Genomic DNA, 21,699 nt, shown 5'->3' with positions numbered 1-21,699 from the left:
AACCCTCTCACACACGCTCACGCCGCATTCGCCGCTGCGCACTCCGGGTGGTTTTCGCTGGTTAAAAAAAAAAAAAAAGCCTTTTTCTTATTATTTTTTTTCTAAATTAATATTAAAAAAAATTCCTTGGAAGGTGAAACCCGCCCACGACGAACTGGGACCCGGCGGCGGCAGCGCGGCCCGTGCAGCAGCAAACGGTAGCGGCCGGGGGCGGTAGTTTGGTTGTCGTTAATTTCTGTGGTTGTTGGTTGCCGAGTTGTCTCACCATGAAGGAGAACGGTGCACACTTCTTCGAAGGGACCGAGAAGCTGTTGGAGGTGTGGTTCGCCCGGCAGCAGCCCGCGCAGCAGGAGCCGCACCAGAGCAAGGGGTCCGGCGATCTTCGCACCATACCCAGGTCCGTTAACGGCCGGGTTTGGGGGTGGGAGGCAGTAGTTGGGAGGGCTGCACTTAACGGCCGGCGGGCGGGAGGAGACGGTGAGTGGCTGGCGCACGCGGGGTCCGGGTGTGGTGGTGGTGGCGGCGGCGATACGGGGTCGGGTGGGAGCTGGCGGGGCTGAGAGGGGTAATGGCCGTGCGTGGACTGGCGGCAGGCGGGTTCCGGGGTGCCTCGGGGTAGCCGTTAGCGGTAACGGCCGCGCGCGGATTTCGTCCCCCGCCCTCGATGACAGCCCCGGCCTCTGCCGCCTGTCGTGGGAGAGCAGGGGTTGACCTTCCCTTGCCCTCTAGAGACCCCCGCCCCATCCTCAAGGCCGTGGCGCCGGCCCGCGGAGGCAGGGAACCTCCCCTCATCTCGGCCGGGGCGGGAGGCGTGGGGGGAGGTGGCAGTCCCGGGGACGGTGCGGCGCGGAAGCCATTCCGTTCCGCCACCTCGTGCAGCCCCGTGCGGTCCCTGCTGGCAACATGTGGCGGCGAGGAGAGGAGAGCCGGGCGTGTGCCGCGCCGACCGGGAGTGCCTGCGGGGAGGGGTGGATGGCGGAGTGTCGCAGTGCTGCTGGCTGCCGGGGCCGTGGCAGCGGCCCCCACCCCTCTGCGCCAAGCCCCCGCGCACGTTGGCAGCTCCCGGTAGCTGCTGGCCCCGCTCGCAGGCAGAGCCATGGAAACCCTTTTACGGTGGGGCTCTTGTCCCTGCCAGCTTCCGGAGGGAAAGGCTGTGAAAATCCCAGCCCGTCGGGACTGGGACCGGCAGTGCTGTGCTGCGGGAACAAGGGGATAGGAGTCTTGTTCCCAGTTCATGGAAGCGGGAAAAGAGATCCCTCTTGCTGTCGCGACAAGTATTGATGGTTCCCCCACATGGCCGGTTTCGTAGCGACCTCCGGCACTGTGCTTCTGCTGGGCAGGCTTATCCAGCGGGCGGTACGCGGGGACCCTTCCGTGCCTCTCTATGGCGTGGCAGGCACCGGGTATGCCCCCCCCACCCCCTCAGAAGTGTGGCTGGAGCCACGGTTTACACGTGAGGCTCTTGGCTCGGCTCCCAGGCCGCGCTGCCTCCTTTTTTTCCCCCCCATTGACAAGTTGAGGCCAATGGGAGCTGGTTGCCGCCGAGGGGTGGGCCCGTGTCTGTCACCCAATGGGCATGTGAAGAATGTGCTGGCGCTCCTGCCTCTGCCACCCAGCGAGCGGGGGAGAAAGGCGCGGGGCCCGCACGGCTCCTGCCGCACACGTGTTTCGCTGGGCCCTCGCTGGGAGGGGACAGCTCTGCCTCCCAGGGCTGAGGTGTGCCCGGCCGGGGCCTGGCCTTTGTTAGTGCGGGAGCTGGTGGCCACCTGCCGGCACGCAGCTCATCGCTGGAGATTGCCGGCAGGGTATTTCGTAGGGAGGCAGGCTTAAAGACTGCAAGACCTATGCATCTTACTTGCTATAATAAGGGCTCCAACTGTGGGTCTGCAAGTTACATTGTCATAGGTGTCCTGGAAGCGTCAGAAAATGGAAGCTCTGAGCTTGAAGTACAAAGCAGAAACCTGCTTATGTGCTCTGGAATGGACCCAGAACTCTGTACAGGTTTGCAAGGACTACAGGGTTAGTATGTAGCCACATCAGGTGATGTAGCTGAAAAAAGCAGGCTCACACCGAGCAAATCTGAAGGTTATACTTATGCCAGTAGTTTAGTATGGTAAACTGGTCAACTTCTCAGGTTCTGATGGTGCCTGGAGCTTCTAGGTGTTTTCAGTGTATCCAGATCTGCTTGTGCATGTCACTGTTACCCAGTGGGTGTCAGGGAGCTTGTCTTGATGTATATACTGTGTGCTTGGAATATGTTAATGATGGTAGCATCTCCATTCAGAGGCATACTTAGAACACACCTTGTCTTCGCCTTTGGTATTTCTCAGCAGATTTCTTATGCACATGTATCAGTAGGGTTGCCTGTCCAAAGGTCTGAATTGCCACTGGGCAGGTACTGCTGTTCCTGAAATAATGAATAGTCCAAATGTGCCTGTGTGTAGAGACACACCACTAGCTCATGGATAGTGGAAATTTAATTTCTGCTGTGCTAGAAGCTCTGCAGAATGCATATTTAGCTTCACATCAGAAAGTTACACTGACCAACTATTACACCTATGGGTCAGAGCTGTTTACACTTTTTTTAAGAAGTTACTTAAAGTGGAAGTCTTCAGATCTGGTTACATAGGTCCTCGAGATTTAGTGTAGCAGATAGCACAAGGTAACAATTTGTATAGTTAGTGTCCAGATGATCAGAGTTAAATGTAGGCACTTCAGGATTCCTGTTACATTTGACTTCAAATGTGAAAGATTCCAAAACCAATCTTTTGACTTTGCATTAATATACTGGTGTTGGAATATACAGGTGTGGTTTGGAGATGGCATTCTGCAAACACTGTCCTCATTTACACAATCATGCTCTCTGGTGTTCTGTCAGCTCAGGCTCATGTTTACAAAACTGCTCAAGATCATTTAATGTAGCTGCAAGGCAGGTGCTGTTACTGGTCCTTCATATGGTTCAGTTACAACTGTAAACTTCTAAGAGAGTAGATACAAACTGTTGTGTGTTGTCTTTAATACAATTTCAGAACTGTGAGCAAGCTTTAAAGGCCTTTGTGTTAATTAGCTCTTAATACAAATTAACTGAAGCTGTGTACTTTTTTGGTAGGAAGCTGTGACATGTCTGAATTGCTGTTAACCTGTGTCCAGGAGTATCAGTGATATTCTTGCTAGCCTGAAATTAAGTTTTAAAAGCATATTGGATTTTAGAAAATGGTTGGCATTAAATAATGTATTACCATTTAAAAAAATCCAGATACTATGTATACTAATTTAAAGGCAATTAAATCAGCTAGTTTGTACAGAACTTGAAATCAAAGCTGAAACTTGTAGAACAATAGCTAAATTAGAATCAAGTTGCAAACCAGTTGAGCTTGCCTTTTGTATTGTAGTACCTACTTAGTAGTGAAATGTGAGCCATTCATCTACTGAATGACTAAGCTGGTGTTCAGACTGAACACCATGTTGCATATGCTTGCTAGGGATTAAATATTTTAAAGTCTTCACTGGATGTCACCAGTGTGAACAAGAAAAAAGTTTCAAGAACTGATGCAGTTGCATTTTGGTATCTTTTCCTCCTATGGGCAAGCCTGCTTCCTAGAGAAGAGTTTGGATGGGTAGGTGGGAACTATCTCAGAAAAAATCTTTACTTACTGTTTTAATACAGTCAGCTTTAAATTACGTGTAAAAAAGGAGCATTTGAAAATGATGAACAAGCTGTGAGCCCTGGAATTGTGGTGACGGAGTAGTGCATTCACCATCCTCACAGTAATCTGTTTATTCCTTCAGATGATGTGCAGCTCTGCATTCCTCATCTCGAGGCTTGTGGTCTTCAATGTATAGAACCTTGAAACTACAGGGTAATGATGGAAGTATTAGGAGTGTGTATCTCAAGGATTCAACCCTGGACTACTCTGAAATGAAACTGTCTGCACTGTGGACACACAAGAGGTTGGAGGGGGGAAAAATGCAGTCATGAGCAGTATGGAATGACACTGATAAGAGATTCGTGCTGTGCTACATGAGAACTTGTAAGCACCGGTACAGCTAAGGATCTGCTGGGAGTCCTGTAAATACTTGCTTTATGCTGCTCCCTGTGGCCTGAGTCAAGTCACTGCTGCAGTGCTGCTGCACCTCTACCCTTTCCCCCAGTCCTCAGGACCAACAGCAGCGCTATCTGCTTGTGTTCTCAAACAAGGAAGGCACAAGGAGGGTGGGCCATCAGCTCCATTCTATTCTTCCTCCTGCAGCGCTTCAGAACAAAACAGCGTAGAGCTGCTCTGGAGACCTGGAAGAAAGGATAGGCAGGGTTGAGCCAGAATAAGGGCTCCTATTACTCTGTACTTACTGAGCTTTTTTACATGGAAATGAGTCATTTGGAGAGCTTGAAGAATTCAGCCTGCCCCTCATCAGGATGAATATTCATAGACTAGATTTCAGCTAACAAGCTCAAAATTACTCGGTTGTATTCGAAGAGTGATTTCACCTTTGGGAATAATTCTTTAGTAGCTGGCTCAGGGTGTTCTAGGTAAGAAATATTTTGTGAGGAGTGCTGCTTGGAATCACTTCCAATGTGGATGCAATTTTCTGTTGGGGTGTCTGTCTTTCATTCAAGATGAAGTGAATGTGTCTGGAGAGTTTAAGTTGAAGATAAGGGAGATGCAGACAGTCTTCCTGTATCTGTTCAGAACACAGAGAGGGTGTGTGGGTTTTGCACACTCCAAGATAGTGCCCAAGTAAAACTATCAAGTTGCCAGTGCTTTGTGTCTAAACTGAGTGTGAACATAGGTCAAGATAATCTCTTAAACAGCAAATTATAAACTGGAGTTCAATTCTAGAAGGAAATGGATTCACATGCAGCTGTTGGCAGAGAAATGCACCAGCCTGAAAAAGCTTGTGATTTTTGTGTACTGTATTGGGCTGTACTTTACCACTTTCAGAGTGCTTGATAGTGAATGTTGCAATGCTGCTGCCATTGCTATTTTGAACCAGCTTCCATGCACCTCAGCCACATCTTGTCTGCACAGGCACTTCAGACAAAGCATTAGGTTTGACTGTTCTGGATTGTGGCATCAGTAGGAATTTGCTTACTTACCAGTTACCTCATTAGCAGGCTATGGTTATTTCTCTTGGCTACTAAAAATACTTAGGAGGTAACAGGTGAGGGAATAAAAATCGCTCTGCAGTTAAGTGCTGACTTTTAGAACATGATGAAAATGCTTACTTTGAGTAGTGCAGACTTGTCAGCTGCTCTGTGTTAATGAGAAGCTGTACAGGAGTATGCATACAGCTTAAGCTCCCTTTAAGAGTATCATAGGATTTATTTCCTTAGTATTCCTGCCCTACTGCAAAGCAGTGCTCCCAGTGCTATCTGGGCTGCATTAGCAAGGTCCTTTTACTGGGGTGGTGGGCTGGTATGCTTGTAGAGTATATTAATTGCTGATAGGAACAAGTTCTTGATGTAGTTCTTCCTCCTTACATTGCTGTTACCACATTCTCACTTTGCCTGAACCAGCAGTATTCTGCTGTCTCATGCTTGACTCTTGTGTCTAAAGCCTGTTTTATCCTTGAAAGGAAAGGGTCAGAATAGGCCAGTAACTTGCATTTGTAAGTATGGCTTTATCTGGCAAGGAAAACTTGATTCATATTCCTCAGAAATGAAGAATGAATGAACTATGAAATAAAGGAGCAAACATGATGGTTTGGAACTGGCTTGAGAGGGACTGATGGCTCTTTTCATTACACACTTAAAGCATGCTTCCTAAAAATGAATTCTACTGCTCAGTTCTGATAGTTTTTTCCATACTGATGTACCTGGGTGGCAGTTTGGAAGTGATTTGCACATTGGTAACAAGGCACTCAATATTGGCACTCAGTATTGCAACACAGCTATAGTAGATTGCAAAACTTCATTTATTCTCTTGGTGTGTTCTGTTAGTCAAGTGTAGAACAAAGAGCTTTCTACCGTTCAAGAACGGACATTTTTCCATGCTTAAATAGATATATTCCATTTTTGTTTGGTGTTCTGAGCAGCACATGTAACCTTACTGGAGAAACTGGACTTTCAGTAGGTGGCAGTTATCTGATGTTTCAGGAACAAGATCTTAGGGCTTTGGAATGAAGTTGGTAACAAGTCTATATAACAGCAAGGAGTTGGTCTCAAATGTGCTCTGAGTTTGGAGTTCAAATGGATGTAGGTCTGCCACAGAATTTAGCTGTTGATTATTGCTATGTATGATTGGCTGGAGTATAGGAAAGGCATTTCCAAAGTGTTTGGGGTTGTCCCGATATCTGGCTATGGGAAGTAATTTAGGAAATCATAATATCATCTACGTAATCCCTATTGAAAGGGGGATTTTGAAGAGTGTAAGTCCATGATAGCATTTAGAGTAAGTTTCTATGGTTTCCTTTTTTCAGTTGGAGACTTTGCTTCCCAGTGAAAACTTCACTCAGTTATGAAACAATGTTCTCAAGTATTTGAGCTATGGACTTGGAGGATTTTTACATGACAAAAATCAAACTATTGGCTGAAATGCATGGAATGAACCATAGCAATCTATTTTTAATGTAGATTTTTTCTAAGTGGCACTGGACATTACTTGTCTCTAGTAACAAAGAATTAAACAGATTGCAGAAAAAGAAATGTGAAAGCTAGGCTTCTAGTAAACTTGGTCTACCTGGTACAGAGTAGTCCTAAATGGTCTTAGTTCTGTTTAAACAATGGAAAATGTCAAATACTAAGGTTGTCTTGTTTAAATGCATTATGTTCAGTGACCTTTCTGTAGTTTCCTGTGCTTCACTTTAAAATGCATGTAGGTACAGACCAGTACCTCCACAAAACTCCCTTATGTGGCCAAGTCTCACCCTGGATGCTGCAAACCTTTGCCTTTTAAGGCTTTGGCTCACTCTGTTTGACACTGTTTCTCAAGTTGTAAACTTTTACTGTAATCAGATCAAATGATGAACTTTTTTTCCCTTGTAAAGGCTGAACAGGTGACCATTTAGCATATGCTTAGCTCTGGTTTCTGTAGTGGCAAAGAATTGATCAGAGTTGTAATTCAAAGGTCTTGTGCCACTGCAGATTTCATCCCTAGTAACTGAATATGAACTATAGTGCTAACATGTAACTAGGGACTTGTTGGGAATCCTTCATTGTTGGGTGACTTGACCACCAAAACTGTTACATCTTTCTCTATTATGGTATGATTGAGACTTTAAGCTGTTTTCTTGGAGTGTCTGCATGCAACTGCACTGTTACTTAAAACTGTCTTGTCTACATAAAGCTCAGGTTTTGGACTGTCTGAGAAGGTAAGAAGCTTGTGAAGGCTGAGATGTATGCTCTTGAAAAGCCTAAGATAGGCATATACCCATTAATACTTAGAGAAGTAGAGATCAGATTTGTAGTAATGTACAAATGGGATTAGTGAGGCTGAGCATCAGGCAGTGTAAGGGAACTCTCAGCTTTCATAAAGGCTGTCAGATGCTGGGTGTTTTTCTTAATGGCAGATGAAATATTGTCAGTAGTGGTGTTGCCATTATTGGAATGAATTACACACTACCTACTTCAGTTTACAGGAGAAATAAAAGGATGTTAGAGGGGAAAATAGCAAGGCCATACCTGAGCATTAAAAACAAGGTGGTGTTTTTTTTAATTTGACATGCAGATTTGAGTGGTCTATAGCTGAAGAAAATTTCATCAAGGTTCACTCACTGGGGTGGTAGGGCAAACTTCACTTGGATTTTAAGTGTCCAGTTACACCACTGAGTGCATGAACCTGTCCAGATATGCACTTACAAGGGATTTTTAAGATGCAGAGGATTCTCAAACTCATTTTTAGGGAGGCGAAGTATGTTCCTGTTTGTGTGAATACATTGAAGGACAGGGAGATTCAACCCAAAGCATCCCTTAAGGTACACTATGAATTTTATCTTGACACATGTGGGGTGCAAGGTTTAAGGTTATCCTGACCCCCTCTAGCAGGTTGGATCTGGCTGTGCAGCAGATTGCACTTAACAGATCTTGATGAATACTTAGCCATTGGGAGGTTTGGATGTTACTGTGCTGTCATAATTCCTGTGTTGAAAGTCTTCACCTTTCTTTCATGGTCTTGAATCCAGAAACTTGAGACAAGCCACAGTCTTGGCTGGGCTGTACTTTTTGCTCAGGGTTCCACAAAACTTCTGCTTAACATGTTTGTGCTTTTCTATCATTTCTTCCCAGGATTGAGTGGGACAAACTTCTGGAGAATGTGCATTGTTTGATCATAAGTGTGACAAAAACTGACAAGCAGGAAGCTTATGTACTCAGGTAAGCCACTAGCTTACTCTTCTAGTTACCAAGAGCTAAAAAAGTTCAAGCTGTCATGTGGCATCCTCTTGGCTGGGTTAAGATCCTGCTGTTCATGACTAACTGATCATAGTACTGTCATGCTCTTCCAGTAGCAGAAGTGCCTTCATAGTTACCAGTGCTTGTCTTTTACAACCAAAAGGATTAAGGACAGAGCTATGGTGTCTCTGCACCTGATCACTGAATTTTGTCCAGGGTTAAATGAGTGTCCCCAGCTAAGAGGTTTAGGATTACTGCATGGTGCATGTAGGTGTCACTTTTACATCAGCAAAAACTATCAGTAGATTGGCTTTAACTCCAGGTAGTGCAATCAAGTGCAACAACTCTTAGAGCTGAGCTAAGGACATTTGTGGAAATCAAGTGTTCCTGAAATTTTGGAATTTTTCTGTTGTACAGCAGTTGGTTAAGGATGCTACTTTTGCCATGTGTTTTTCATCCTGCAAAATACTTTCATGCTTAATCTACATGAACTTTACAGACTGACATTGTTTTACATCAGATTACAAAAACTGAAGCTTTTGTACTGAGAGACTGCCTTGAGGGCAAGGCTGGGCTAAGAGCAAGCCACTCAAACTGTGCTGAAATCTTGTTTCCCTAATGCTTCACGTTTAAAACAGAATTCTGAAATAAATGTGACCAGGTACAACTCTCCTGGATGAAATAGAACCTGACTTGGAATTCTTACACAGCGTTCCAAACTGAATTAGTTAAGCTACACTTCTATTGCCATTGTTCAGTTGTCACATGAAGTGTTCTGGAAGCTTGCTGAAATCCATTGGTTTGAACCATTTACCAGGCATGTTGATGTACCATATGCTGAATGTCCACTTACAGTAATACGTTTGGTTGGGCTAAAAACCAAGATGTAACCATTCTCTCCTGGCTTGTTTTATATGAAGCACTACATACACTTTAACTTCTTTTTCAGTGAGAGTAGCATGTTTGTCTCCAAGAGACGTTTCATTTTGAAGACGTGTGGTACCACCCTCTTACTGCAAGCACTGGTTCCCCTGTTGGAGCTTGCTAGGGAGTACAGTGGGTTTGACTCAATTCAGGTAAGGTGCAAGAAATGCTGCACACTTGCAGTGTACAAAAAAAGCTTTTGACTAATATTGCTGATTCACTGATTGTATTAAATATGCCAAAACTTCCATTGGCATTTCTGCATGCTTCCCATGGGAAGATTGTCATGTAAGGTTACTTGCTCTGCTGTAGGATTTAGCCTGCTATTTGCTAACTCATAAATGCTGTTATGCTGAGTTCAGGTCACTCCTGTGGCTTACAAATTAAGCTAGGAATGACCATATGCCTCTGAAGTGGAAATACAGGTATCAGCTCTTCGAGAAGGAAAAGTTAATTCCTGTGAAAGCTTAGTACTTGATTTTTCCAAATACTTAGGTTGAAGTTGGACAGATCTAATCAATATCTAAGATGCACCTTTATTTTTTTCAGAGCTTCTTTTATTCACGTAAGAATTTCATGAAGCCTTCCCACCAGGAGTACCCACATAGGAATTTCCAGGAAGAAGTTGAGTTTCTAAATGAAATTTTCCCAAGTAAGTCCATGAAACTTCAGTGAAGTTGTGGAGCTTACGTGAAGAGCAGATGGGAAATGACAAATGGAACAGTACGTGCAGGCTGGCAGCCCCTTCCTTCAGCAGTTCCGTTCTGCAGGTGGCACAAGCTTTGTCTGCAGGAAAAAAACAAAAGCTATAAATACTCCATTTTTTCACTGATTTGCCAAGATAAAATATTTAAGTCATACTAATCTTAACACTTAGCACCCTGTATTAACTGAGGTCTTCTTCAGACTTCAAGACATAGTAAGTCAGTCTGTAGAATTCAGCTCTCACTAACTAGAAGCCTCATTTAAGAGGTAGGATGGTGATTGAGGGACACCATCTGAATGGCCTTTTAGTAGGCTCTGAAGTATCCAGAGCATCTTCTGTGAGGGAGATAGTTTTTTCTGATGGTAAATGCCTTGGTTTTGACATAGTGTTCCTTAGTGTTTGCTGAATGGCTTCTTGTGTCTTTAAATATGAAATGAAGCCAATCTTCCACATAAAGGATCAGCTGTGCTGCATTAACTGGAGATGTCTTCTCTTGTCTAGATGGAGCAGCCTATTGCATGGGGCGTATGAACTCTGATTGCTGGTATGTATGCGAAAGCTTGGGATTTCTTTTGGGCTTACAGTAGAACTTAGTGGTGCTAACATTTATTACATACATGATCTGTGTTTTCTATAGGTACCTGTACACCCTGGATTTCCCAGAGAGTCGGATATCCAATCAGCCTGATCAGACACTGGAAATTCTGATGAGTGAGCTTGACCCAGTAGTGATGGACCAGTTCTACATGAAAGATGGTGTTACTGCAAATGATGTCACTCGTGTAAGTTGGCTTGAAAACAGCATTTTGGGGAACAGGGGAAATGGGCCACAATGTTTTACTTAATATTTAAAACAAGGTTTATTTTGTGGTAGAAAAGATCTCATACAATGTCAGGCTTATGATTCGTGGGTAAAATGGATTTAACCCCAGAATGTCTTGGAATATAACTTCACACTTTCAATGAACCCTGCTTTATTAAAAGGAGCAATTTGCAGTGCTTTGGGTTGATTGGAACCTTATTCTCTGAAAAATTAATAGCATTAAAACCACAATGGAGTAACTTCGAAGGATGTAGATTGAATAGAGAGACTTAAACTGAAGATAATACCAAGGGGTAATCTAGGTATCAAAACTCATGTTAAATCATGGAGCTGCTTGGGTAGTTGGGGGCAGATTTAAAGTAAAAGCATAATTTGGTGGGTTTGCCTCCTTTTCTCTTTTCCAAATGGGAAAGTCCTGTGAGTGTCAAGGTGTAAGGCTGGGCCAGCCATTAGACAGTCTGTTTGACAACCACTTTGACTTCATCTATTTTTCCATCTTGGGCTTTGATTCTCCCACTGTACTTCCTACTGAGAGTTGGCTGTCTCTCAAGTATTGTGTGGGAAATCCAAGTGGTTGTGACTACATTTCATTCTAGAATATAAAGTATATTCTCACTCGAGAGTTAATGTATAACAGCCTTCACAATGTGGGTACTGCTTGGACAGGAGCTCCATTTCCTGTTCTGGTTGCAGAAGAAATTATGTTCTAGAATTCTAAGCTGTTATGTTGTCATGGAGCTATGCAGCTTCTGTATCTGGTAACTTGCATGCAGCTTGGCACTCAGTTGCTGGCTTGGTAAGTGACAGGATGCAAAGCAAGTGCATGCATAGTGGAACAAATCAAGTGACTTGTTACTGGGAGAGTTCTGGTGTCCTGTCCCCTAAATTTATGTTCGTTCTGCCTTTCAGTTAAGCATGTATGATAAGCTGAGTGGTGTGACTTTAACTTCTATTTCAGATGAGTGGAATTCGTGACCTGATACCAGGTTCTGTTATTGATGCTACAATGTTCAATCCTTGTGGGTATTCAATGAATGGGATGAAATCGGATGTAAGTATTGCACTTAATGACAACTGATGTTAAAATAAATACTAATTATTTATCAGTGGTGGTAATATTATTTTTATTTTCAGGGAACTTACTGGACTATTCACATCACTCCAGAACCAGAGTTTTCTTATGTTAGTTTTGAAACAAACATAAGTCAGACCTCTTATGATGACCTGATTAGAAAAGTCGTGGAGGTTTTCAAGCCAGGAAAATTTGTGACAACCCTCTTTGTTAATCAGGTGAGTTTTCTTGAGCTTGTTGGCTCCTGAAATGCATCTAGACAAATTAAGGCCAGGAATTTTTTTACTGGAGTGTTATTAGTTCCCAGTTTGCCTATATATTTAGATGGCAGATTCATTGAAAAGTAAAAATACTGTTTAGTATTGACATGTACTAAATTTGATCTCCAGAAAATGTAAATACTAAGCTAATGCAGCCCTCTTTTGGTTTTCTCTGAAGAAAATGCTTTGAGTTGGACAGGACCTTTAAAGGTCATCTTGTCCACTCCCTGCAGTAAGCACAGACACCTTTAGCTAGATCTGTTGTTCAGAGCCCTGACCAACCTGACCTGGATTGTTCCCAGGGGTAGAGCATCTACCCCCTCTCTAGGCCATATGTATGAGTGTTTCCCTTCTCTAATTGTAAAAAATTTCTCCCTCTTTTAGTCTAAATCTACCATCCTTTGCTTGAAAACCATCACCCCTTGTTCTGTTGCAACAGGCCCTGCTAAAAAGATTTTTCCCTATATCGTTTACAGGCCCCTTTAGTAAGGCTGCTGTAAGGTCTCCTTGGAGCCTTTTGTTCTCCAGGCTGAACAGCTCCACCTCTCTGAGGTGTTCCAGCCCCCATAATGGTTTATTGAGAAGTGTCCATGCAGAGCTGCAGTGCTGTTGGGCAGGGGTTTGAAGTCTGTTGTTCACAACATCACAAGCAGCACACATACTCTCCTAGTCCCTCTCTACATGCTGACTTTCCTAACACGAACTTCCCTTTTTGTTTTCTAGAGCTCTAAATGTCGTACAGTGTTTTCTTCTGCCCAGAAGATTGAAGGGTTTAAACGTCTCGATCACCAAATTGCCCAATTCAGTGATTATAATTTTGTTTTTACCAGTTTCACAAAAAATCGCCAGCAGCAGCACAGTTGATTAATAATGAAGAAAAAGCGCAAAAAGAAATCCCATAGAGAAGGTGGTGGTTGCTTTCTAGTTAATGATTCAGGGGGCCATGCTTTCCACTCCCACCACCTTGTAGTTGTGGAAAGCCCTAGGTGTAATCATAGTATAACCATTTTGAATTGTATGCATTATTATATCAAGGAGTTAGATATCTTGCATGAATGCTCTCTTCTGTGTTTAGGTACTCTATGCCACTCTTGCTGTGAAATTGAAGTGCATGTAGAAAAATCTTACTGTATGGAACTTTACAACACGTGTAAAAAGGATTCAGGTAGAATTACACACAGTATAGTTTTTCTCCAGGTATCACCAAAAATTCCCCACAGACAAGGCTTTCGTCCTCATTAGACTTAGCCTCAACCTACTCACTAGGGGCAGTTCTGTGTTAAATCGTCACTTTCTTTTCATGTATGTTGTGATTTCAGTCTAAACCAGTTTTTGACAAACTTTTATGATTTCTAATGAAACTGATTCCTAATGAACACTTTAATGTTCAGAGAAAATTCTGAAAACAGTTACAAATTGTTTTGCTACTACAGGTGGTGGATTTATTTTTAAATTGGACTGATTTTTTTTTTTCATGCTCTAATAAAAGCTTCTAGAAATTTGCTCAGCTATACTATGGCCCTAGGCTAATGCATTGCTCTTTCACCCTCAGAAACCTGAGTATCAATACTAATGCAGGTTAAATTTCATCCTAATGCTCATTTATCTGTCCTCATCCCCAAGCTGTCACACTTTGTTACACAATGACAGAATTTGAAGAAGGTCCAAGACTCAGTAGGAGGAGAGCTGAGTCAGGATGCAATTGCTTTGGCACAGTGGTCTGACAGCTTTGCAAAGTGCAAGTTCATATTGGCACGAGGCATTTTCTTTCCTAGTCACCAATTATGTCAGACTAAGAAGCTGGTGCTCTTGGGTACTAGCAGGTAGATCTAGTGAAGGAGTGGAATTTGCCAGTCTGGGTGTGTTGACTGATGGATTGGTTTGGGTTACTCTCAGTGAAACCTGTGACCTACCACTTCTAACTGTAAAGAGTGCTTCTAAACTGGTCCAGTGTCACCTCATTTTGTTGTTCCAAGCAAAGCTAATGCCTCTATCTTGTGACAGTCCTGTGACATTGTTGTGCATGTGACTTATGTTGTATTTGAGTGTTGTGACTTCATCTGTTTTTTCCTCTGAATTAAGGTGGTTCCTCTTACTGTGACTTGAGGGCATTAAGTGAAGGCATAGAACAAGAACTGTCTAGGACACCTGGACAGCAGTGAAGTAGAATGCTATTCATAGAGCATTGAATGTGTAATTCAAAGTCACTTTAATGGGTATTGACTAAAATGCAGGCTTTAAAATGCTGGCACACTTTCAGCTATGTTTGCAAATACTGGGATTTTAACAGCTGTGAGACCAGCATGGTAATGACAAAATTGAGATGATTTTCCCCTTCTTGTCCTTGCAGTGTTTTTGATTTTTCTGGTTTGACACAATGGTTTTTTTGTTCCTTCTATATTTATGAATGAAGCACTTTTTCAGTGCTTACAAACTGAAGTCTGCTTGGTTAGAAATCAAGTGGTTAGAACGTTAAGCATTTTGTTGATGTTCTTTACCAATGCTATCAATGACATGTGTAAATGGCACTAAGGCTTTTTGGTGTTAATATTGAGGACCAAGATTTCAGTTTATTTGGTGGGTTTTTTTGTTCTTAAACATTGTCCCAACTGACCTGACATTTGTTGGCTTGAGGTCCTTTAGACTGAAGATCCCTTTTCAAGTAATACTGGAATACACATTTTTACTAATAGAAGCATAAGCGTCGGCTATAAAAATGAAAGCTGTTGAATGGATTATTGGACTATCTAGGGTGACCAGGATGGGGGGGGAGTATGGTGTTTATCATTTCTGTGGTGTTAGACTTTGATCATTTAAAATTATCTGTACCACAACTTAATGCTTCAATAAAAGTTCGCTTAAATTGTTTCTAGTGATGATCCAGCAATTCTACCGTTCACATTTTGTGCTTTCTGGTACCAAACGTTTAATTCTGAAGTAGATTCATTTCTTGTCCTAAATTACTTTCAATTCACTTTACCCTGAAGGGATGCATCCCAACTCTTAACATGTTGGTAGTTTAAAATGAGACAGTATTTCAAAAGAAGACAATGTTGCTGTTGAGGCTAAAAATGTTTGTCTAAACTAACACACAAAGATTAGATATTTACTGTTTTCATCTAGCCTGCTTTTTTCTTCAGCATTTAGTATTTTAAGTATTTCTCTGAATTAACTCCTGCTTCTACCAGTCTTAAGTAACAAACTCTGGCATACATTTATGCTACTTAAGCTTAGATTGACTTTGAGAGTTACAGATGAGACTAGAACCTTTGAGACAAACAGTAAACCAGACCAGAAGCTAGGGGCTAGGAGTGTTGGTACTAAGCTGCTACAATAACCATAACTGAAACTTCCTTGATTCCATGGGATCAGTCCTGCAGGAACAGCTGCAGCTTAACCATACCTGCATAATACCAAAGGATGAATTTGCTCTGGTACTTGGATCTGAGTTGAGGGTGACTCAGAGCAGATACTGGTCATTAGTTTGGCTGCTGCTTCGGTGGGGCAGGAATGGGTATTGGCAGAGAAATGCTGTAGCTTCCCAAGTGGTGTAATGTGAATTTTGGCTTCCCTGGTGACAGTCCTAAAAGCTGTTGCCACCAGTAACTAAAGGCACAATGCCTGGAACCAGTACTTAGGATATGCTCCAGCAATGTAGTTGTCCTAAGCTGTACAGCCAAAACTGTGGAAGTACTTCATGTACAAACTGAAGCCTGTTAGAATGTTAAAACACAGCCTGTGGCCAAAGCCTAGAAAGAACAGGGTAATTGTGCTGGCCTGTTAAGCTCCCATGCTACTGCAGTATGACAATTAAGTGGAAAAGTTCATGAAGAGCTGAGGGAACTGCTCTGAGTGGGCTACATGGAGTTAAACAGGATTGAAATGCAAATGAATGCAGGGAATCATCTGCGTGTTCTTAAATGCACTCTAACATATTCCAGTTTCAAATGCTTTCACAGCCATGCTGTGAATGTACCTACAGACAAGCAGTTGAAAGAGAACTCTGCCATTAGAAAGCTGCTGAGACAGGCATTTCCTGACAATTTGTTCCATTTGACTTTCAATTGCATGTTTAACTTCAGGTTGAGTTATGCTTGCACGTTTTTTACCCTGCATCATTCTACACCAGTGGTGTGCTCTGTGGTGTAAGCTGCATATTGCCTACAGAGAGTGCACAGTTGATATGCAATTGCATGTTGTATCTCCCTGAGAAGAGCTTTTCTATTTGGTTACAATGGGATTGTGTTCTTATTTCACAATCAAAAGGAAGTTCTTGTGTGAATGGATCACTATAGGAGCACTGCTTTATAGCTACAGGTAGCTCAGTGTGTGTGTCTGCATTAGGAAGGTGCAGAGTAACCACAGCAAGGAAAATTCTGACTCCACTGGTCTAATTTCCAGCTTTTAAATTTGTCCTACTTCATGGGCAAAATAAGGACTTGGTACTTGTTCTACACTGTTAAAAGTGCTGCACCAACAAAGCTACAGGAAGCCAAGCATAGGATTCAATGTTGTGGTTATGGAGCTAAATGCATCCTTGGATGCTGTTCCAAAGCAAAGGTAGTGCTGCTGCATTAGAGGGGAGGGAAGGATGTGTTTTTGCTTGGCCATTAAAACATTCCCAATGCAGTTAAGAGATCCTGCAAGGCTGTATCATATGGAATACTCAATGTATGCTAATTTGATTAGACTTCAGGATTTGTTGTTCATATGCTGTGTATTGCCTAAAATCACATTACTAGCTAGACTATAGAGGGGATACTCTGTCCACACCATCTCACAGCACACATTTGCCAGTTTTAAGGGTTCTTACAGACATGCATTTTACAGACACATTCAAATAGTGCAGAAACTGGGGGGGTATTTGAAGATCTAATGTTTCATAGTTCCTAATTATCAAATTTTACTGAAAGTGAAAACCTGATACAAAACAAAGTGTTGATAGAATTACTGATTTAAATAAAGATTTGTGAAATACAGTAGGGGGGGAAGAAGATAAAAGAAAATTGTACATTGCTGTTACAGAGAATATATTTTACCTAGTGTGCTGTAATGACAGCTGGCATATATAAAACAAGACAAAGCTCCAAAGGCTTCAGGGTGTAATTGCTGAAGTTACAGTACTTACAGCTGAAGAGTAATATGCATGAAGCTGACAGGTCTAATGGAAACACTGAAACAAAAAGTAATTGTCTGCTCTTCTAGGACTGAGTTTAATGTTAGTATTTAATTTGTTCAGCTGTGCTTTCACTGTCTTTAGGCAGCTAATCAACTAATAGCTTTAATATTCTAGGTTTAAGCGTAGTTAAAAAGTTTCTCTGCAGCTTTCTCATAAGTGCCATGACATGAAAAAGCTGAATAATTTCTGTTTGTGCCTTTCAACTCTTCCTGTTTATTGTGCTGCTACATAACAGGGAGATATGTTTTCTGATTACCTGCTTTCTTAACATTGTAATCTCTTAAATACTTCATTCCTGAAATATTTAAACTATGCAGACCACCCAGAAGGGCTCAGCAGACAAGAAGTTAAAAACTTAGTTCTATTTTCTCTTCTATTCCTCATGTTACTACATCAAACAGTAGATTTGATGGATCAGGGAAAAGCCCTAATTTTTTTTTTTTGGTAGAAAAAAGTAGTAGAGGCACAAAGAGCTCCCATTTTAAAGCAGCTTTCATAAAACTGCCCAAACCCCTTTTAAAAGAATTGTTAATCCTAGTTACTGACTAAATTTGGACAACTGCCAACACATTGAGCACTTCTCAGTTTCTTACAGCAATAAAGCTCAACTCTAGGATTTTAATGTAAAAGCTGACATATAGATTGTGTTTGGTTCCTGATCCTAGAGGCCTCAGTCAAGCAAAGGCAGGATAGCACACATACAACATAAACATACTTCATTATAGCCTAGAGAAACATGCTAATAGTATCTTTAAGCAAAGCATGTATTATACTTTTGGCTAACCTGTGTATAATTACAACCCCTGCCTCTCCAGGTCAAGAGTTCTTCAAGTTTGCCTAAAATGTACATCAATCTGTTCAGAAATGAGAAGGGTGTGAGTGAAGGGTACTGCTTGGTATGACTGTACATATTAAAGGGAAGAACTAGCATAGGAACAAAGTAACACAGTCATACAGGGGCTCACAATGTGACTCTCACAAGCATATTGTTAACTATTGAGTGCAATGTAAAAAGAATAGGAGCTCTGGGCACGGTAGGTCTCTGCTTGATTCCTCCTCTGTTAGAGAAGCAGGCCTCTCAACACTTTTGCAGTATTGTATACAAATCCCTGGGAAATTCAGAAGATTTGGTGGGAGGGAAAGGAATTCAGAAGATTTTTACAGAAACTAATGGTCAGTCTGGTGTCAGCAGACTCTATCTGGATTGCTCCCAAAATAAAGATGACAGAAGGGTATTAGTAATGCTTTGCCCTGCTTTTTCTGGTTTCCAGACCAGTGATGGCTGAATGAGCTTGAAGAAGCTGAGATGGTGCCAGTTACACATCACTTTGTGTGTTAATACACTGAATATAAGGGAGAGCAAGTCTAAGGTGATACTCTACCTTCTACAGTGGTATAAACTTTTCTGCTTCTAAGTGGCCGGGCATACTTTCATGCACAATACAGGTGTACTACATTACCTAACCATTACTTAGAACATCTTGGGGTTTACCATATCTTTTAAAAACTGTCCTCTTCAAAACTACTTTGGTATCTTAAAACTAGCACCTGATGGTTTGTCTTGGGCTTTTTTTTTTGTTTGTTTGAATATACGTATCTAAATGCCAACACAAACCTCTGTATATTAAAGCAGACATTTCTTTGCAGGGGAAATCCTGATTCCATGATAGATAATAATGATGGACGTTACAGCTAAGATGTTCAAGACTGACATTTGGAGTGCCATGGTCAGTCCTTTAAGGAGTTTATGAGTAGTATGTATTTAAGCAATGATATCAGATCAAAATACAGATATCACAGTATAAACTATAGGCATCTTGTCTCCTATAATTCTGTTGCTTACTTACAGTGTGAAGGCCCTGGCAGATAAAGCAGTATTTAATAGCAATATTTTTTTTAAACTCATGTAACACATGTTCAGATGAATGTACTTCAGCATCAGTCACCACTCAGTGAGTACTATTTTATTCAGTACAAACTACTTAGAATGCAAGAACTGCAATAAAAAGTTATGAAATTAGTTATAAAATATTAGGAGCTGTTCCATGGGGATCTAGTACAAACACATGCCTGTAAGAAGAGAAACAAGGAAGTCCCAAATTAATTGTGGGAAAGGCATAATGTGCATTGCTGCCAACTGTAAAAGATGATCCTAAGTGTAAACAACATGCCTTCAGAATCTCCAACAGAGCAAATAAAGAGAGCTATCAAGGCCAAGAATTCAATATTCTCCATTTTCATTATTGGCTTGTATAGAGAGGCTCAAATCTATCCACTATTCAGAAATCCGTAAGATAGAAACTTCTCAGAGCAGATCTCTACTGAAAAAAATTAATAACTAGAATCAGCAGTAAGTCCCATTGAGGCATTGCAGGCAGCTAATAACTCCCTCCAGAGCTGCCTAGGTCCACCTTGGAAACCGAGCTGATAATTCTATCTCCCCCTCTCAGTTGCTTGCTGGGAAAAAACAGCTATGCTTCCTTGCAAATGTGAGTAATAAATGATGGTAAGGATTTCAAGCCATAAGGCTAAGAGATCTTGGGTTTTCAAAAACAATCTGCTACAGTTTAGAAAACAAAAGTCTACATTCTTAAATACTGAAAATACCATGAGCTGACTGTAAACTAAATGAGGCAATTTTCAGCATTGATTTTTTTTTTTTTTTTTTAGGGCAAAAATCTCATGACAGCAGCTATAGAAATTTAGGTAAATTCTCTCAAACTTCGTCTCCTGACCTACATTTCTGACTAGCTTACAAACAGTCTTTTGCTCTTCAGGCTCTGAGCCAGCTGGACATAAGGCCAGCCTCTTTCCAGAAATCATGTGGCCACAGGAGCACAGATCTGAGCCCAGGCTCCTAGATCCCACCTTGCAGCCAGCCTTGCTAGCACAGCTGCTACAGGGGAGCTGGCTTCCAGCTGGCTGCTTCAGGGCACAGGTAGAGTGAACCTGTCACCATCTGCAGCCATCCATGCAGATACACCCTCCAATGACCCTGGGCATTCTGTACTGTAACAAAAGCTACTTTTAGAATTGATTCTCCAAATAATTGTTCTTTAATTACATAATACAAACCATACTGAAAACGAAGCTGTTTGTTCAACTACTCTTCACTATTTCCTACCTCATTTTTGTTAGTTCTTTGAGGACAACAGAATGTGTTTATGATTTCTCCCACACAGTATGAACTAACATTGAAAAAGCAACATTCTAACACCTTGTACTAATAGAACCTTAATGAAAACAAATTCATATGGCATTTACCCTTGGGACTCAGCAATATGAGTCTACATTTTATACTGGGTATATGTAAGTCCGTGAGCAGACCTACAAACAAACAAAAAAAAAAGTACTGCAGTACCTGGAATTCCAAATTGTTGCAAAGTTACACCTCAATAAAAGCCTGAATTCTCGTGCAGGTTGACTAATAAGTATGTTTTATTTCCTGTACTGCAAGCCACATGGCAGTTCTTGAGGTGTGTAAAAAAATGCTTTCAACAGCACTTCAATAACAAGCAAAGTGGTGTTCATGTACAAGGAGAAGAAAACACATTTCAGTCAAAGTATTTCACTTCAATAAAAATTAAGCCCTGGGAGCACTGATCAAAATCAGTAAATAAATATGAAACACAAATAACCTTCTGCTTTTACATAAGTGAAAGGGGGGGAAAAAATCCAAGTGACTTTTATCAGTTTGCTTTAAACAAATACAGACAGGCTAGATGAAATTAAATTAGAGCTTAGCCCTGGAAAGTAATGGGTATTCCCAGTGACCTTTGAAGTCAAGGGCATTCAACTGCTTTCAGCCCACCAGGAGTAAGGATTTACGTCTTCGTATCTCAACTAATGCCAAATCATACGGTCTCATGTAAAAGATTCCAAACACTAACATCTCATAAATTAGCAGATGAAGTCTGTAGATAGACATCTTCTCATTCGGCTGGGTAACATAGCTTACTGCCTATTTGTTACTGTCTGCTTCAGAAGATTGTCACATGCTGAGTTTTACTGGGGGGGATCCCAGTTTTAGGACTCTCTGCAGGCCACTGAAGCAGTTCTCAGCTCTGCTACACCACTGTCCTGCCCCATCACTCATAGACACGAAGCTGTCCTCCTCCCACATGGAGAAAGTACTGAGTTCCCTCAGGATGCTGCCATTGCACTTCCCCTTATGTGCTCCATGACATAATACTGGCAGGAGACAGCTCCTCACTGGAAGGAAGGAGGAGTTGAAGCTTTTAGCCTGCTGCGTGAAGAAGCAGCATTTGTTACATTTAACAGCTAAGCTCTTTATCCCTGAGGAAAAGACAAGAAAACAAAGCAAGCCTCTTCATGAGGCAGCACAAAACAGCTGGGCCCAGAAGAGAGCCCTTTCCAACTGAGCACACCAACTTCAGCTCAAAGCCATC

At 41.9% G+C, this 21,699-nt stretch overlaps 1 protein-coding gene across 2 annotated transcripts; it reads left to right on the top strand.

The window, feature by feature from the left end:
• Nucleotides 1-222: 222 nt before the first annotated feature.
• Nucleotides 223-14,964, top strand: AMD1 (adenosylmethionine decarboxylase 1). 2 transcript variants are annotated; one of them, XM_054393010.1, is made up of 6 exons: nucleotides 9,767-9,902; nucleotides 10,458-10,500; nucleotides 10,594-10,738; nucleotides 11,738-11,830; nucleotides 11,914-12,069; nucleotides 12,835-14,964. In XM_054393010.1, exons 1-6 carry the CDS (start codon nucleotides 9,779-9,781, stop codon nucleotides 12,973-12,975), a joined length of 702 nt encoding a protein of 233 aa, XP_054248985.1. In that variant the 5' UTR covers nucleotides 9,767-9,778; the 3' UTR covers nucleotides 12,976-14,964. The 2 variants fall into 2 exon arrangements, with proteins under 2 accessions (XP_054248986.1, XP_054248985.1); XM_054393011.1 differs by lacking the exons at nucleotides 9,767-9,902; nucleotides 10,458-10,500 and adding an exon at nucleotides 223-397.
• The last annotated feature ends 6,735 nt before the right edge of the window (nucleotides 14,965-21,699 follow it).

This window comes from Indicator indicator, chromosome 27 (assembly GCF_027791375.1).
Source record: "Indicator indicator isolate 239-I01 chromosome 27, UM_Iind_1.1, whole genome shotgun sequence".
Lineage (NCBI taxonomy): Eukaryota > Metazoa > Chordata > Aves > Piciformes > Indicatoridae > Indicator > Indicator indicator.
The sequence above is the reverse complement of the archived record's forward strand: the minus strand, read 5'-3'. Positions and strand labels throughout refer to the sequence as shown.

What these genes read in the sequence shown, in the direction of transcription:
- AMD1 (XM_054393010.1), top strand. Translation starts at nt 9,779, where the DNA reads ATGCACCTTTATTTTTTTCAGAGCTTCTTTTATTCACGTAAGAATTTC. An exon ending in TCTAAATGAAATTTTCCCAA is followed by an intron (nt 9,903 to 10,457) that starts GTAAGTCCATGA and finishes TCTCTTGTCTAG; the next exon opens with ATGGAGCAGCCTATTGCATG. An exon ending in CAACCCTCTTTGTTAATCAG is followed by an intron (nt 12,070 to 12,834) that starts GTGAGTTTTCTT and finishes TTTGTTTTCTAG; the next exon opens with AGCTCTAAATGTCGTACAGT.